The sequence below is a fragment of the Ictalurus punctatus genome, chromosome 17 (assembly GCF_001660625.3).
Source record: "Ictalurus punctatus breed USDA103 chromosome 17, Coco_2.0, whole genome shotgun sequence".
Taxonomy (NCBI): Eukaryota; Metazoa; Chordata; class Actinopteri; order Siluriformes; family Ictaluridae; genus Ictalurus; species Ictalurus punctatus.
Window position 1 is genome coordinate 7,804,473 of NC_030432.2, and position 15,237 is coordinate 7,819,709.

General features: G+C 42.2%; 1 protein-coding gene and 1 long non-coding RNA gene across 2 annotated transcripts; both read right to left on the reverse strand.

Moving 5' to 3' along the window:
* Nucleotides 1–5,415: 5,415 nt before the first annotated feature.
* Nucleotides 5,416–12,379, reverse strand: LOC128635266 (uncharacterized). Its single transcript, XR_008398204.1, has 2 exons — nucleotides 8,438–12,379; nucleotides 5,416–7,384 (listed from the first exon to the last, which is right to left on the reverse strand). It is a non-coding gene; the product is annotated as an uncharacterized LOC128635266 (long non-coding RNA).
* A 197-nt stretch (nucleotides 12,380–12,576) lies between these two features.
* Nucleotides 12,577–13,886, reverse strand: LOC128635267 (uncharacterized). The gene is made up of 2 exons (XM_053687263.1): nucleotides 13,108–13,886; nucleotides 12,577–12,982 (listed from the first exon to the last, which is right to left on the reverse strand). Exons 1-2 carry the CDS (start codon nucleotides 13,603–13,605, stop codon nucleotides 12,806–12,808), a joined length of 675 nt encoding a protein of 224 aa, XP_053543238.1. The 5' UTR covers nucleotides 13,606–13,886; the 3' UTR covers nucleotides 12,577–12,805.
* Nucleotides 13,887–15,237: the final 1,351 nt, after the last annotated feature.

Below are 15,237 nucleotides of genomic sequence, written 5' to 3' on the forward strand. Positions count from 1 at the left end.
AATTAATTAGTCCTATTAGTTAATGTTAATAAACTGTAATTTATTCAGTAGTTAGGCATTTGTGGAAAAGCTATAGCCGGTCATAAAAAATATTTGTGATTAAAATACAAATGCAGACAGAAATACACTCAATGTCCACTTTAATAGGAACACCTGTACACCTGCTCAGTTATGAAGTATTCCAATCATTCAGTCGTGTGGCAGCCGCACAATGCATAACTGCGTAAATGAGCAGGTGTACAGGTGTTCCTATTAAAGTGGATGGTGAGTGTACAACACTAATACTGTATACTATTAGTTATAAAGTAAAAACAAAACAAAACAAAAAACACTCCAAACATGACAGCTAGGTCTAACGTAAATAATAAAATGAACAGAAACGTATGTCAAACTATAACATTTGCACATTGATACTGTCTTTGCCACCCCACACAAGCTCTGTGTCCCACCTTTGCCACCCCACACAAGCTCTGTGTCCCACCTTTGCCACCCCACACAAGCTCTGTGTCCTACCTTGGGCAGAATTTTGTGGCTCTGACATTGATTCTACCCTCAAGTCTGTTACAAACTTGCTGAGAAGGGTTTCTAACATGGAACTCTTTAAATGCAAAAATGAGGAATAGACGTTTTACACATCACCCTCAAAGGGTTGCAGACCACTAATCAGGGCAAGCCTTATGTATTTTTAAATCTTAGAAAGAGTTGGATTAGATTACAAGCTAGATGGTAGGTTGTCTTTGCAACCAAACAAAATCCTGTGGTAGGGAGAGAGACAGGTGAAGCTCTTTTTGGGATTTCTTACAAATGTTTGTACACAGCAGTCTAAATATTCATATGCAAAGGATTTATTAAGAATAGGAGAATTTGAAGAGACTACTGAAATTTCCTGAGCATTTGTTCTTAATGTTTGACCTACTTGGAAACCGGATGCTGGAGTCAAAATCTCTAGAGGGCAAATATGATTTACGTGAGGAGCTGTCTGAAGAATATTTTGCTTAGACAGGAAAACGTTATTCTGCGTTCATGTAGCTGTCCCAGGTGATGTAAATGGTAAGGGATTTAAACACAGCCAGGACACTTAGTCAGGTTTTCAATTCTGTATTATTCTGTATATTATTCTGTATATGTTCAGCAATCATTAAAAAAAACATCCTCATACTCAACTTAGAAAGTTGTAGTAAAAGATAACATATATATATATATTGTATGTATTTCATAAACTGCTGATCTCCTGTGAATTTCACACACAACTGTCTCTACAGGTGCGTCACAAAAAATTTGAATATCTTGGAAGTTCATTTTCTGAGCCTTTAATCTCTCAGTCTGGTTCAGTACACACAACCACAATCATGGGGAAGATGAAAGTAAATTTTGCATTCCATTTGGAAATCAAGGTCCCAGAGTATGGAGGAAGAGTGAAGAGGCACATAATCCAAGATGCTTGAATCCAGTAATCCAGTCTCGAAATGACAAGAGACTGAGCTAGCACCTGAGTGGCCTGTATGGATAGAAATGTATGAATCCTTCTGATGTTGTAAAGGAAAAATCAACATGAGCATGTCAGATTAGCAATGTGAGAGGAAAAGGACAGTTGATTGTCCATGGTTACCCCAAGGTAACTGAAGGTGGGATTCCAGAGTTGTCCAGGGAGATCACAAGATCCTGCTATGGTGATGAATCACCTGGGATGAACAGTAGTTCAGTTTTGCTTGGATTAGTTTCAGCTGATGAACTGCCATCCATGGTGAGATGTCTGCCAGACATGCTGAGATCTGAGCAGAACAAGAGGATCAGAGGGAGGGAAGGAGAGGATGAGTTGAGTGTCATCCGCATTGTTGAGTTGAGTGTCATTTGCATAAATTAACATACTTTTCAGAAGGTCGACATTTCTGTATTATAAATTCTTTATTCTAATATTATGAGATACTAGATTTTTGATTTCCATGAGCTGTAAGCCGTAATCATCAAGATTAAAACAAAAAAGGCTTGACATATTTGACTTTATGTGTAATGAATCTAGAATATATGAAAATTCCACTTTTTGAATTAAATTATGGGAAAAAAAAAAACTTTTCCATGATGTTCTAATTTTATGAAAGGCACATGTAGAGTTTACACAGACCGGTGCAAAAAACATTGCGTAGGCAACAGTTCTGTAGGTTGAAACACTTTGATGATAAGAGAAGTCAGAGGAAAATGGCCAGGTTGAGCTGCCAGGGAGAATATAATAATGCAAATAATCACTCTTTACAACCGTGGTGAGCAGAAAAGCATCTCAGCATGCACAAAACAACAAACACTCAGGTGGATGGGCTACAACAGCAGAATACCACATCAGGTTCCACTCCTGTCAGCCAATAACAAGAATCTGAGGTTATAATGGTCACTAATATAATATAATATAATAACGTTTTACCAATGGAGATAAATAATGTAAAGTAAATATAAGCCTCAAGGTTCAATGTGTTGTGTTATCTGAGATGATTTTTTGCTCACTGTGGTTGTAAAGAGTGCTTATTTGATCATTCTCCTCTATCCTCTCTCCTCAACAAGGCATTTCTGCCCACATAAGTGCTGCTCAGTGGATGCTGTTTTGTTTTTTTTCCACCGTTCTGTGTAAACTCTAGAGAATGTTGTACATGAAAATCCCAGGAGATCAGCAGTTTCTGAAAACTAGCCCATCTTGCACCAACAACCATGACGCTCTTGGCCTGTATCAGCATTGTTTTATACATTGCACTGCAGCCACATGATTGACTGATTGGATAATTCATGAAAAGCAAGGATGCAGGTATTCCGGTTAAAGTGGCAAGTGAGTATATTTAGAGACAGCTATAGAGTCATCATGATATACTTTAAACGTGATAAAAGAATGCAGGAATCTGAGGACTGATTTTCTTTTCTGAGTTGTATGTACACTATGCCCTAAGGTTGTAAAGGTTTGAAGGCTCTTTAATCACATTGTAATGAACCTGAGGCACTTTGATAAAATCCTTATAGAGTAATTACACAAGATGTAAGCAGCCTTTTTCTCCCTATGGGTCTTATTTGACACCTGTAGTATGGGCAGTTGGAATTTTCTTTAATTTATGCAGTGATTGGTGAAAGAAGTGGCCGATAAATGGCTGGGGACTTTCATTCCTCTAAAAATTCAAGTCATTATCTGAGATCTCCGAATCCCTGCAATCTAATAATGCTCTCAGTGTTCTTTTCAAGCTTTGAAACTAATTTGTGATTGATTGCTAATTATCAGTGATGGAGCCTCTCGAGACTGCACTTTCCCATTCCAGGCATATGTTCCTATCTTTAAACTGTTTTAAAGGGCCTATAACTTTCGAACGGTTGACTTGGCTCCCCCGGCAGAGAGTCAATACAGACCGGCCAGACAGTTGGGTGATCGTTGATGGCCTTTGCCAATACTGGAAATTGCTTCTCAACAAAAATAAACCAACTGACACATAATGTCTAGCCTGGTTTTGATAGTACTGTACTCAACACTCAACATGGTTATTGCTGTTATTGAACTTTGTATTGGGTATATGCTTAATACCTTCCTTCCAATGCACTTTGCTTGACAGATGCACATTCCTTAATTGTGTGATCATTGATTTCAGCTCCGGTCAGAGAAAGGGAGAAAGTGGAAGAGAAAATACCCTCCTAACGAGTGGACATATATAAGTCTTTTCAAAGCAACAAGAGCAGTGAGTGAAAAGGCTCTGAAGCACTAGGTCTCTGAGAATGAGGTACCAAGTGGCTCTTGGTTTCTAGAAATTTTCTTTTGCAAATGACATTTTTTTATCTGACAGTTCAGGCACCTCAGAAGTTAGTTATGAATCATGTTTTATGTTGGTTTATCACAGGTTAGGGCAGTCCCAGCTGTATTGGGACTCATTTGCACTGCTCGCTCAAGTGGAACTTCAGCTTGAGAAATGCAAAGGCTGTTGCTGACATGCAGAACATGAATGGGTGAGTGGTTTAAACATTTTGAATTGTTTGCACTCTGTGCACTTATATGACCAGTAAATCATTTGAGTAGTAAATGAGTGATAACCTGTACATGTGAATATTCTGTCTATGCTTAAAGTTCTATGTTAAGAGTTAAAGCACTGGTCTATTCTTCATATGCATATGTGTGCAAATGTGAACTACAAAGCGCATTTCATTTACTTATCAAATCCCACAGCTTCTTAGTTACTAATTTCAACTAGACAATTTGCTGTTTTACTTGACAAAAATTTATAGCTTTCACAGTACCGAAAGATACCAGCAAACCCAGATTTTGCTAGTAGTCTACTCAGAAGATCCAGTACCTTACAGTACCTTCAAGCCCCCTTTTTAAATTCAGTGCCAGTAGGAGGCAGTAGGGAATTACAGCAGCAGTGCTGGACCACTTTGTGTTCTTGCACATAGAGCAAAAGCATATACACTCACAGAGCAGTTCATTAGGAACCCCTGTACGCTCATTTATGCAATTGTCTAATCACGTGGCATCAGAATGTCTGGGGAAAAATGAGCTATCAATGATTTTGACCATGGCATGATTGTTGGTGATGATTGATCCTTCTGTCAAGCTACACATGACACTCCTGAGATGTCCGTAATCCTGACCCTTTCTGCTCTCCGGACCTGCCTGATCCATCCTGATGCCCTATTTCTGGTTGGAGTTCTCATAAACGGGAGGCTGCATTCTGCTACTGAGGACGGCCCCAAGCGTTGCAGCCTGGAGATTGCTGAGATTGCTGAGGATGGCACCTTAGGACTGTAATTACCACATACAGTTTCCTCGAGTCTCCTTTAGTGAACAGTGGATCATATAAAAACTATAATGAACTTCCCTTTACTTTCACACTATCCATTGTTGCACAGATGAGGATGGGTTCCATTTTGAGTGTGGTTCCTCTCAAGGTTTCTTCCTCATATTGTTTTAGGGAGCCGTCATCATTGAAGGCCATAATGAGTGTTGAATGGTCTTAAATTGATAAATGAATAGAACCTAATCTATATCTGGTGCATCTGTAGTGTATAGTGAGTTACCAAGGACAATAATGTTTCCCAATATTTATAAGATAAAACAAATTTTATACAAGATACAGTAAACTTACTGCACAAGCACCACATCAGTGCTGCATGCTTTGATGCATTTCACATTTCTGGTAGCATTGTTTATATTAGTCAAAGACAGCGACTTGTCCTTCATGTTTTTCTAACTATTATTCCTAGATTTATGTAAGGTATTTATGAGTTATATATAAAGGTGCTTTTTCTTTCCTTCATTTGATGAAGCATATAGTTTGAAGCCTTTCTTCAGCTTGATAGAAAGGGCTATGCAAGTATTCTTACTTATCTGTTGAATGTCATTGATGTTCATCTTGGGAGCTGTCATGGAAATTAGACAACACTCACAGACTCATCCTCTGAAGGTAAAAAGGTTTATTACAGAAAGATGGTTAATACAGGATAAAATAAAGCAGGATAGAGTAATGAGAGCGCTCTGAAGCCCTCGTACTAAACCACTACTATATATATGAAACGCAGAGTATGACATGGTTCTGTGTACCGATAAGAAGCAGTTTGAGGTAGATCAAACAGGCTTTGTTTTAGGATCTTGGACAGACGAACCTTGAACAGAAGAACATTTTTTTTTTTTGTGTCTCTGTAAGCAGATAAACATTCTGTACTGATCTCAGTGACATGACATGGCCTTCTTAGGCGTTATCGTCAGATGAACATGAACAAGAACAAACTTAATACAAAGTAAAAATTAGTAATTTCCTCCATTTTATCATTATAAAATATGATAACTAAAATTAACAGAGAAATTACATTGCTGTGAGTACATCAGAACTTCAGAATCCTTTCATGGTTCAACTGACTTCATCATAAAACAAATATAATGAAGGTGCTCAGGCTGTTTTTGTGGATATAAAGTATCCTGTAGTCAAGCAAGCTCATTTAGGGTGAAATGAGAATCGTCATGGTCAAAGGAATATTTACAATAGGTGTGAAATGGATGCCAATGGGTCATCATCGTCAGTGTCACTGGGAGAATCTGATACCCAGTCAGGTTTAGGATACAAGTCTGGTTGATCATCACAGGGATAGTAATCAGTCTTTGTCAACATCAGCATTTGGTCATTAGTGATTTCAATGAGCGTGAGAGACTGCTCCGAATGAGAGAAACAATACAAGGCAAAATGAGCAAGACAAGAAGAATTATTGCACCTATTGGTAGATAGACGGTTAATATCCACGAGCCCCATCCCCCGAATACTAAGTTCAGTCAATCAAACCCCATCTCGCTAGTCTGTGGAGGGTTGCGTTTTGCAGACCGCATGTGTTCAATGATAGAATAACCATTATGTAACTGCATGACGAGGGGACTTGTGACGTTGTGTGGGTAGCACTGTCGGCAATGATTCTTATGACCAAAGGTGATACAGAACGGTTTACAGAGGCGGCTAATATCTTGGCACATGGTCTTTTAACTACTAATTGTTGTCCAATCTGCAGCAATAGTCTACTAAAGAACTTTGCGGGCTTATGTGGGACCTATAGAAATCACGATGCCTTAGGCACTTAGTCCCGTCACCATGATCAGCTAAATACCAAATTTTGGTAAAAATGTGTGTGTCGTGCATTCTTTCTGCTGCAACGATATGATTGCCATGATTGATCATTAAGTGTTCCACCCAATAAACTTCAATATCGCGCTTTGGTTTATCTTTCCAGCCTAAGGGTGTACCCAATATCCCACCCCGCCCCCCCGATGTGCAGGTCGACATCTAATGATTTGTGTCTAGTCTGCTACAGTAGTTTGTGGTCAGGGAGCTTTGGGGCGTAAGAGGTGCGGTAGCAAACTCATGTCGTCTAACCTCTGTCCTGGTCACGTGGCTATATAGTACGTACTAATGAGGTTCAGTCCTCCTAAGAGTACAGTTTCCGTGTTGTCAACATTTTCTCCAAAAACTACATGTCCGTGATTTCGCAGGCTACTAGATACAACTTGGTGTCTTGTGTTGTGTAACCACCAAGAACTGGTATGAGAATGTGTGTTTGAGTGCAGTGTGTCATGTGTGTGGGTGTGTATATATGTCCTCCTTGAGGCCTCTTGATAGAGAATCACTTTCTAATCCTCCTGTTGAAGTCCCGTCTTCTCCAGCTCAATGCTTGGCTCTGGCACTCTCCTGCAGTGGCTTGCACGCATCCATGTGGATCTCTGGTTGACTTTCACTGCTGAATGAGTGACAAAGAGAACCTGGAATGGCCCAGACAACCTTGGTTTGTTCCACCTGGTCCTGCGGAAGTCCTTGATCACGATCCACTCTCCGGGCTGCAGATCATGCAGCGGACCTGTGGCTGGAGCTGGAAGTGCTGCCTTTACCTGCTTGTGGATAGAGTGCAGAGCAGAGGACAGGGTTGCACAGTAATTTAACATTACATCATCACATGCTGCAGCATCAGGAAGAGGAGCTGTCACAGGTCCAATTCCTGTATGTGGAGGTCTCCCAAACAGTATCCCAAAGGTGCTAAGCCCATCCTAAGCCTGTTTTAGAACAGCATTTGCTCAGTCTGTTTTTTTCTCTCTCTACCACCCCACCACTAGCTGGATGATATGCACAGTGCTGCTTTAATTCAATACCCAAATATTCACCCACCTACTTAAGGGTATGGCTCACAAAAGGTGTGCCATTATCACCAGAGATTATCATTATCACTACCGCGTCTGAGTCCTGTTTGAACGTAGGGATGTGGCCTTCTCTAGCATCAAACATCAACCCATGTTATGAGTTGCGCAAACAGCGTAAACAATTTTTTTTTTTTTTTAGAGTAATTTTAGAAACCAATGCTTTACCGCAACTATCATTCCCCCTTTTTTTCATTCAACTTTGAAGACTCGGACAGTCCTGGGGGCACCGCCGAACTCCATCAACAACCGTACAGCCTGCTTTGCGCCACACAGCCTTTTGCTGGTCCGCATAGCCTGTGCTTGCAGGTCTGAAAGCTGTAAAGAAGGAGTGATTATTTTCTTTTGAGTTTTGGGACCATAGATGCAGCTGCTTGCTTTGCTGCACTGTCCGCTCGAGCATTTCCTAGGAAAACATAGTCTAATTTGTTAGTGTGTGCATCACATTTGCATACTGCAATAGTTTTGGGGAGTAGGACTGTGTCCAGCAGCTCAGAGACTGGTTTTTGGTGAGCTGTGTGTGTTCCTGAACTCGTCAGGAAGTTCCTGTGTTTCCACATTGTCCACAAATCATGTACTGCCTCAAAGGCATATCTACTGTCTGTGTAGATATTTACTGACTGTCCCTCAGCATGTCTTTATGCCTCTATGAGGGCATTCAGTTCAGCTGCTTGTGCTGAAAGGTTTGAGGGGAGACTTCCTGACAGACCGTCTCGTGTGCGGTCACTACTGCATAGCCCACTCGATTTTTACCTGTCTCTGGGTCACGTGACGCTGACCCGTCCACAAAGAGGATAAAATCTGAGTTTTCCAATAGAACATCTTTCAGGTCGACTCTAGGAGAGCAGAGTTCGTTAGTCAGTACAACACAATCATGTGGTTCCCCGTCTCCCTCTGTTGGAAGAAGAGTAGCAGGGTTAAGGACAGTATATCGTTTTATAGTGACATTCAGCATGTTTAGTAGTATAGTGTTATGGTGCAGCCACCATTGGGTGGAAAGGTGTGAGGTTTTCTGTTCAAGTAGGAGTAACAACACTTCACATGGAACCAAGAGGTTCAATTCTAAGTAACCTACCAGGTTTGTGGATGACACCACAGCTTTCTCAGCTGCTGCTACTGCACTCTACTGTACACATGGGGGAAACTCTGCAGTGACTGGATCCAACTTACCTGAGAATGAGCTGTCCAACCTGTTGCATATGCCATCTCTCTGAGTGGTGCTTCTAGACTGGAATAGTTTAGAATGAAAGTTCTGCGATATGAACATATACCTAGGAAAGAGAGAACTTGTTTCTTCGTCAGAGGCTTGGGAATCTTCTGGATTGCAGATACTTTGTCAGCTAAGAGTTTCTTTCCCTTTGCAGAAATGTCATGACCCAAGAAATCTCACTTCTTTTTGTACATACTATAATTTGGAGAGACTGGCTTTGTGGCCTTCTTAGGCAAGATGCTGCAACAATTTAATGGTGTCAGTTTCACACTGTGCCCTGGAGAAAGTGCTAGAGGTGCTAAGCTGTCGTTTAGCATTTGGTTATATATTGTTAGTGACTCTCAATACCCTTAACACAAGCGAGTGAAAGTGTAAGGACGTCCGTCAAATATGAATGCAAACCGAAACTGATTGTCTTTATCAAGAGATATACTGAAAAAACACATTAGCTAAATCTACGACTGAAAACCATTCGCTATTTGCTGGAACCTGGCTTAATATAGTGTAAGAATTTGGCATGTCTGGAGCTCTCTGTTTGACTGCTGCATTAACCGCTTGCAAATCTTGTACAAATCTCCATTCATCAGGTTGTGGGGGTTTTCTTGCTTTCTTTACTGGAAATATTTGAGTGCACACTGACAAATCAGTCCAGGGAACAATGAACCCTGCCTTCAATAATGAATTGAAATCTGGTCCAATGTCCTCAATAGCTTCTGATTTAAGAGTGTATTGAGATTGTCTGGGACTAAAGTCAGATTTGGGCATGATCACGACTGGTGGTGCACTTTTAATCAGGCCTACGTCATGTTTCTCTTGGGCCCACAGCCTGAGAGGCACCTTCTTCAACTGTGGGTGTATTTCTAGGGGTGTAGGGCTTGTCCCAAGGTTCAGAAAAATTCCCTTTTCATGACAAATGACATCCTGGTTAACCTTGCACAATTCCTGAAAGAATTTTTCATAAACTCCCAGTGTTGGGCTGTACCACATGTTGGAGGTGGGTTTCTGTTCCCAATTTGTAATTTTCCCACTCTCACATAATCTGACCCACGGTCCCATGTTTTTCTACTGTTTGTTCTCTATTTTGGCTAATGACACGTGGGGCGCTGATTCTAGGATGAAAAATGCATGCAACTGAGTGTCACCCAATATAGTTACAGCTCTTCACTTTTTGGTATAGCTATAAACCATTCTTTCTCAAAATTAAAGTCTTTTCCTTCATGCACTTGCGCTGTGCAATGGAGGACAGAGGACAGCATAAAATCAACATAGGTGTCCTTCATCTTATCATGTGCCAATGTCAACAAACGAGCACAGGCCCTAGGCTTGTTATGCATGGACCATTGATAAACACAGCGCTCTGTTTCTTTAACAAATTGAGTCCCCAAAGATGAGTCATCAGTTATTGTTACTCCCTGGGGTGTGGACATAAAATTTAAGTGTAAAACACACATTGAGTCCCTGCCCAGTAGATTGACTGGACATGAAGATGAAATTAGGTCTAATACTGAATGTCCTGTTACACCCATGGAGTGCAGTTACCGTGAACTCGTTTTCGGGGATTCTTTTAATTCGCAGTGTTTTATTACTGAATACGTTGCTCCTGAATCTACCAAAATTGTGACACTTTGCCCATTAACTACAAGAGCTATACATGGTAACTGTGTAAAAGGAGAGACATTATAATTTAAAAGGTTAAGGGTCATGACTGGTTCAGACATTTGTGAATTGTCAGTCTGACTAATGTCGGATGTGGGTCTGTGCATATATTCCTGTTCTTTGTGAGCTAACTGATAGTTTGGGTGTCTGATGTCACCTCTTCTGTTCCCAGGTGCCTCACCCTTCCCTTAGCTCCGGCCTTCAGTTCGCTTCTGCTCTAGACAGTCTCCTGCAAAGTCCAACTTTTCCGCAGTTTAACAGTTTAATGTTGGTCCATAGCTCTGACGGCTGGGTCGTCCTCGTCTGCGTGCTTTTGGTCTTCCTCTCCTCTCCATCTTTCTTTCCTTTGCCTCTCGTAGGAGCTTCGCGCATGGATTGCATACCTCTCCACTTGTATGAGATTTCCGGTGTCACAGGTGATACATTGTTGTTTGATTATAGCGGCAATTTCTGGTTTAATGCCATTCATAAAGCTGTTTCTGAGATGTGCCTCCCATGCTGTCAGGTTTCTCCAAGCCTGAGTTTGCATATCTGAAGTTCATCCCCAAACATTTGTCTTCCTACTTTGTGGAGCGCCAGCAGATGCGTCATGCTGCTCCTGATGTCTTCCAATGTCCAGGGTCTGTGAACTAGCATAGGGCCTCCTTCTTTGGCCACTTCTAGCATTGGGGCATTTACCACGGCATGCACTGTCCCTTCTCTGTCTGATTTTGTTGGTCTGAAGCCCTCAGGCAGCAATGTTGTTGGTCCCTTCACTTGGGATCTCATGTGTAACGCCAACGGTGAAGCTAGGACGGCTGGAGTGTAGTTCGGTGGGGGTTGGTGGCTCAGTTCTGACAGGTTCGGATGGAGTGGGGTAGGCTGGGCCGCTTCATCATGAGGAGGTGCCTCTGAAACTGAAGGTTCCTCCCTCCTTACTGGCTGTGGGCGTCACGGTGGGGCGGAGTGCAGATCGGGATCAGCTTTCTGCAATTTAGCACACTGAGAAACAGATGAGGGCCCTGCCTGACATTTTTTCTTTCTTTTAAGTGCCTCGCTCTGCCGATTCAGCAAATGCCTTCCAGTCAGCCAAAAACTGCACTTTGCTCTTTGTTTTAGGGGTCTCTCTCTCTCTCCTTTGTCTCCAAATTAAGTTTCAGTTGTTCTAACTGTCTGAGGCTAAAACTACCTTTTTCTGGGAAAGCACATTCTTTAACCCATACATCATATTGATTCAAACATCCTTCCCCATAATTCACACGCATAAACATGATATTAGGATCAACATATGAGCACCCTGTCACAGGATGTCCGTTGCTATATGTTTTCCCCATATCATATTTTATTTAATTTTTTATTTTTACAGCTTCCATAACTTTCAAAGTTTTAATCAATTTGACGTGCTATGAAAATCAAGTGAATATGCATTCTCATGCACAGACAGAAAAGGTTCAAAATGTGTGCAAATCTCTAGACATTTAATTAATCATATAACTTATAGGTTCAATTGAGCAAACCTTAAGAATGTAAAAGAGTTTACCTGCGAGTCCACTTACAGCAGTTTGGTAGGACTTACAGTTTTCTCTTCCTTTCTTTTTTAATTATTATTATTATTATTATTATTATTATTATTATTATCTCAGTAAAATTTACTTGTGCATCAAATTTGCCAAATGTATCATGTACCGCTGATTTGATGGAATGAGTCAATGGGGCATGCCACTTGATAATAATCCGCCGTAAAAATACTGCGCCTCTTGCGCTTCTTAATAAGTACTCTCTTTACTTAATTATTCCTCGAAACGGACTATTTCCATTTATTTTTACCATTATCATCTCTCTCTCTCTCTCTCTCTCTCTCTCTCTCTCTATATATATATATATATATATATATATATATATATATACATTCACACACACACACATATATACACACACACACACACACACACACACACACACACACACACACACATACATACATACATACATACATACATATATATATATATATATATATATATATATATATATATATACCCGTCGGTATATATCTTAGTTTGGAAGCTGTGATCTAAGAAACACTAATCTCTCTGCCGTCGAAGAGGCAAAGTTCCTTGGACTTCTTTTAAGAAATTGCCTCCATGTAATACTTCTCTCAATGTAATACACACATTTCTTATATCATTGACTCCCTTCCATACAGACAGTAATACACAATGACTTTATAAAATTCTAATTTACCTTAAGGCTGTTTTTTTGATGATTTCTACCGGTCAGTGGTAAGGCTGCGTCGGTCTTTCGCTCTGCACATAAAGGGCAAACCGCCTGTGTGTCAATAGGGAATTCAGGGTGAAACTTCTCCACGAACGTCCTCCGGTTTGCTTGTTGTCCAGAAAAGCTGAAAGACTGGAGCAGCCCAGCCTTTGTTTTAGGATCTTGGACAGACGAACCTTGAACAGAAGAACATGTTTGTGTCTCTGTAAGCAGTTAACAATTCTGTACTGATCTCAGTGAGAGGACATGGCCTTCTTAGGTGTTATCCTCAGAAGAACTTGAAGAAGAACAAACTTCTTACAAAGTAAAAATGAGTAATTTCCTTGTGGATGGTGCTCCATCCACATCCTCGTGGATGGATAGCGTTTACCATGGTCTCTACAACCTCAGTTGTGAGACCAGAATCTATGAGCTGGTGCCCCTCAGGGGCCAGACCCATAGTTTCCATAGTTCTGTCCGAGGGTGCTAAATCAGCCCTCTGGCTTGAGACAGTAGATCCCTGTGGATGGAAATCTCCCAAAGAGTACCGTTGAGCAAGGAAATTATCTCGAAGAATCATATTCAAGCTGGCCAATAAGGTGCTACTAGCAGCAGATATAGACGGTCTTGGCGAACTCTCGCTAGAACTTGTGGGAGCAGAGCGATTTGGGGAAAAGCATATAGACGTGACCTCGGCCACGTGTGCACCATGGCGTCCAGCCCCAATGGTGCGGGAGGAATGAGGGCAAACCACAGCGGGCAGTGTGTTGTCTCCTCGGAGGCAAACACATCCACTTCCGCTTGTCCGAACCTCCGCCATATGGACTCCACCACTTGTGGATGGAGCCTCCAACCCCCGGGCACTGCCTCGACAGGATGTCTGCTCCTACATTCCGGCTGCCCGGAATGTACATTGCACTCACTGACAAGAACTTTCCTTCTGCCCAGAGAAGGATTAGTTGCACTTGCCTGAACAGGGGGCGTGAACGTAACCCTCCCTGGTGGTTGATATATGAGACCACCGCTGTGTTGTCTGACACAACTAGCACATGTTGACCTCTCAGCTGAGGAATTTCAATGCTAGGAATACGGCCCGCATCTCTAGGCGATTTATTTGCCACTCCAGATGAGGGCCGCTCCAAAGACCGTGAGGGACGCGTCTGTCATTACCGTCTTGCGGTAAGGAAATGCCCCTAGAGTGTGACCCGAGGCTAGAAACTGCGGGAACCTCCAAATACTCAGAGCACGTAGGCATTGCCGCGTCACACTAATTACTCTCAGAGGTTTCATCTGAGGATGAAACTTTTCAGCCACCACTGAAACGGTCTCATGTGCAATAGGCCCAACGGTATGACGTTGGCTGCTGCTATAAGGCCCAACAGTCTCTTGTAGAGACTGGAGGGGATACCCAGACCTAGCTTTATCTTGCTCAAAGTTGATAGAATCGATCCTATGCGTGTTGGGGATAGAAACACCCTCATCATAGTAGAATCCCATATAAACCCTACAAAAGTTGTCCTCTGCACTGGAGAAAGTATAATTTTCTTGAGGTTCAACCTGAGCCCCAAGGTCCTCATGTGGGCGAGAACAACATCTCGATGTTGAACCGCTGTTCCCTGAATCGTGCTAGAATTAAATATTCATCCAGGTAGTTTAGTACACGGATGTCCTGGAGTCGCAACGGAGCCAGAGCAGCATCCATGCACTTTGTGAAGGTGTGAGGGGATAAAGCTAGCCCGAAGGGAAGAACCCGAAATTGGTATGTGTTGTCTCCAAACGCAAGCCTCAGGAACTTCCTGTGGCTGGGTGATATTCCTATGTGGAAATATGCATCTTTCAGATCTATCGTCACAAACCAGTCCTCGAACTGAATCTGTGGCACGATAAGTTTGAGCATCAGCATCATGAACCTGTATGTCCAAAGAGTACGGTTCAGATGACGCAGATCTAAAATTGGCCGCATAATCCCATCTTTTTTGCGGACCAGGAAATAATGGCTATAAAAACCTCCCTCCCTTAGGGAACGGGGTACATGTTCTATGGCCCCTTTGTCCAAAAGTGAACTTACTTCCTGCCATAACGTCAGGCTCTGGTCTGTGCTGACTACTGTGGTGAGCACACCACTGAACCGGGGGGTTAAGCTATAAACTCAACCGGTAACCCTTTTCTACGGTAGACAGAACCCTTGGAGACACATTTGGCAGTAGTTTCCACCCTGCCCTAACAACCTCATGTCCCCTGATACGTCCCTCCACGGCCCCTCAGGACCGCTCTTCTTTGCCTGCTTGGCCTTCATGACCATTCTCAGATCAGGCCTAGTAGCAGAGCTGTGGCCGCCCGGTTCCCCTGGCTGTCTGCGGGGGTTGGCGGGCTGCCATACTCACCTTCTGGGTCTCCCTTGCACTAGTGCTGGCCCGGGCTCCACTCGTGGATGCCCAGGTGAGCTCGAGAC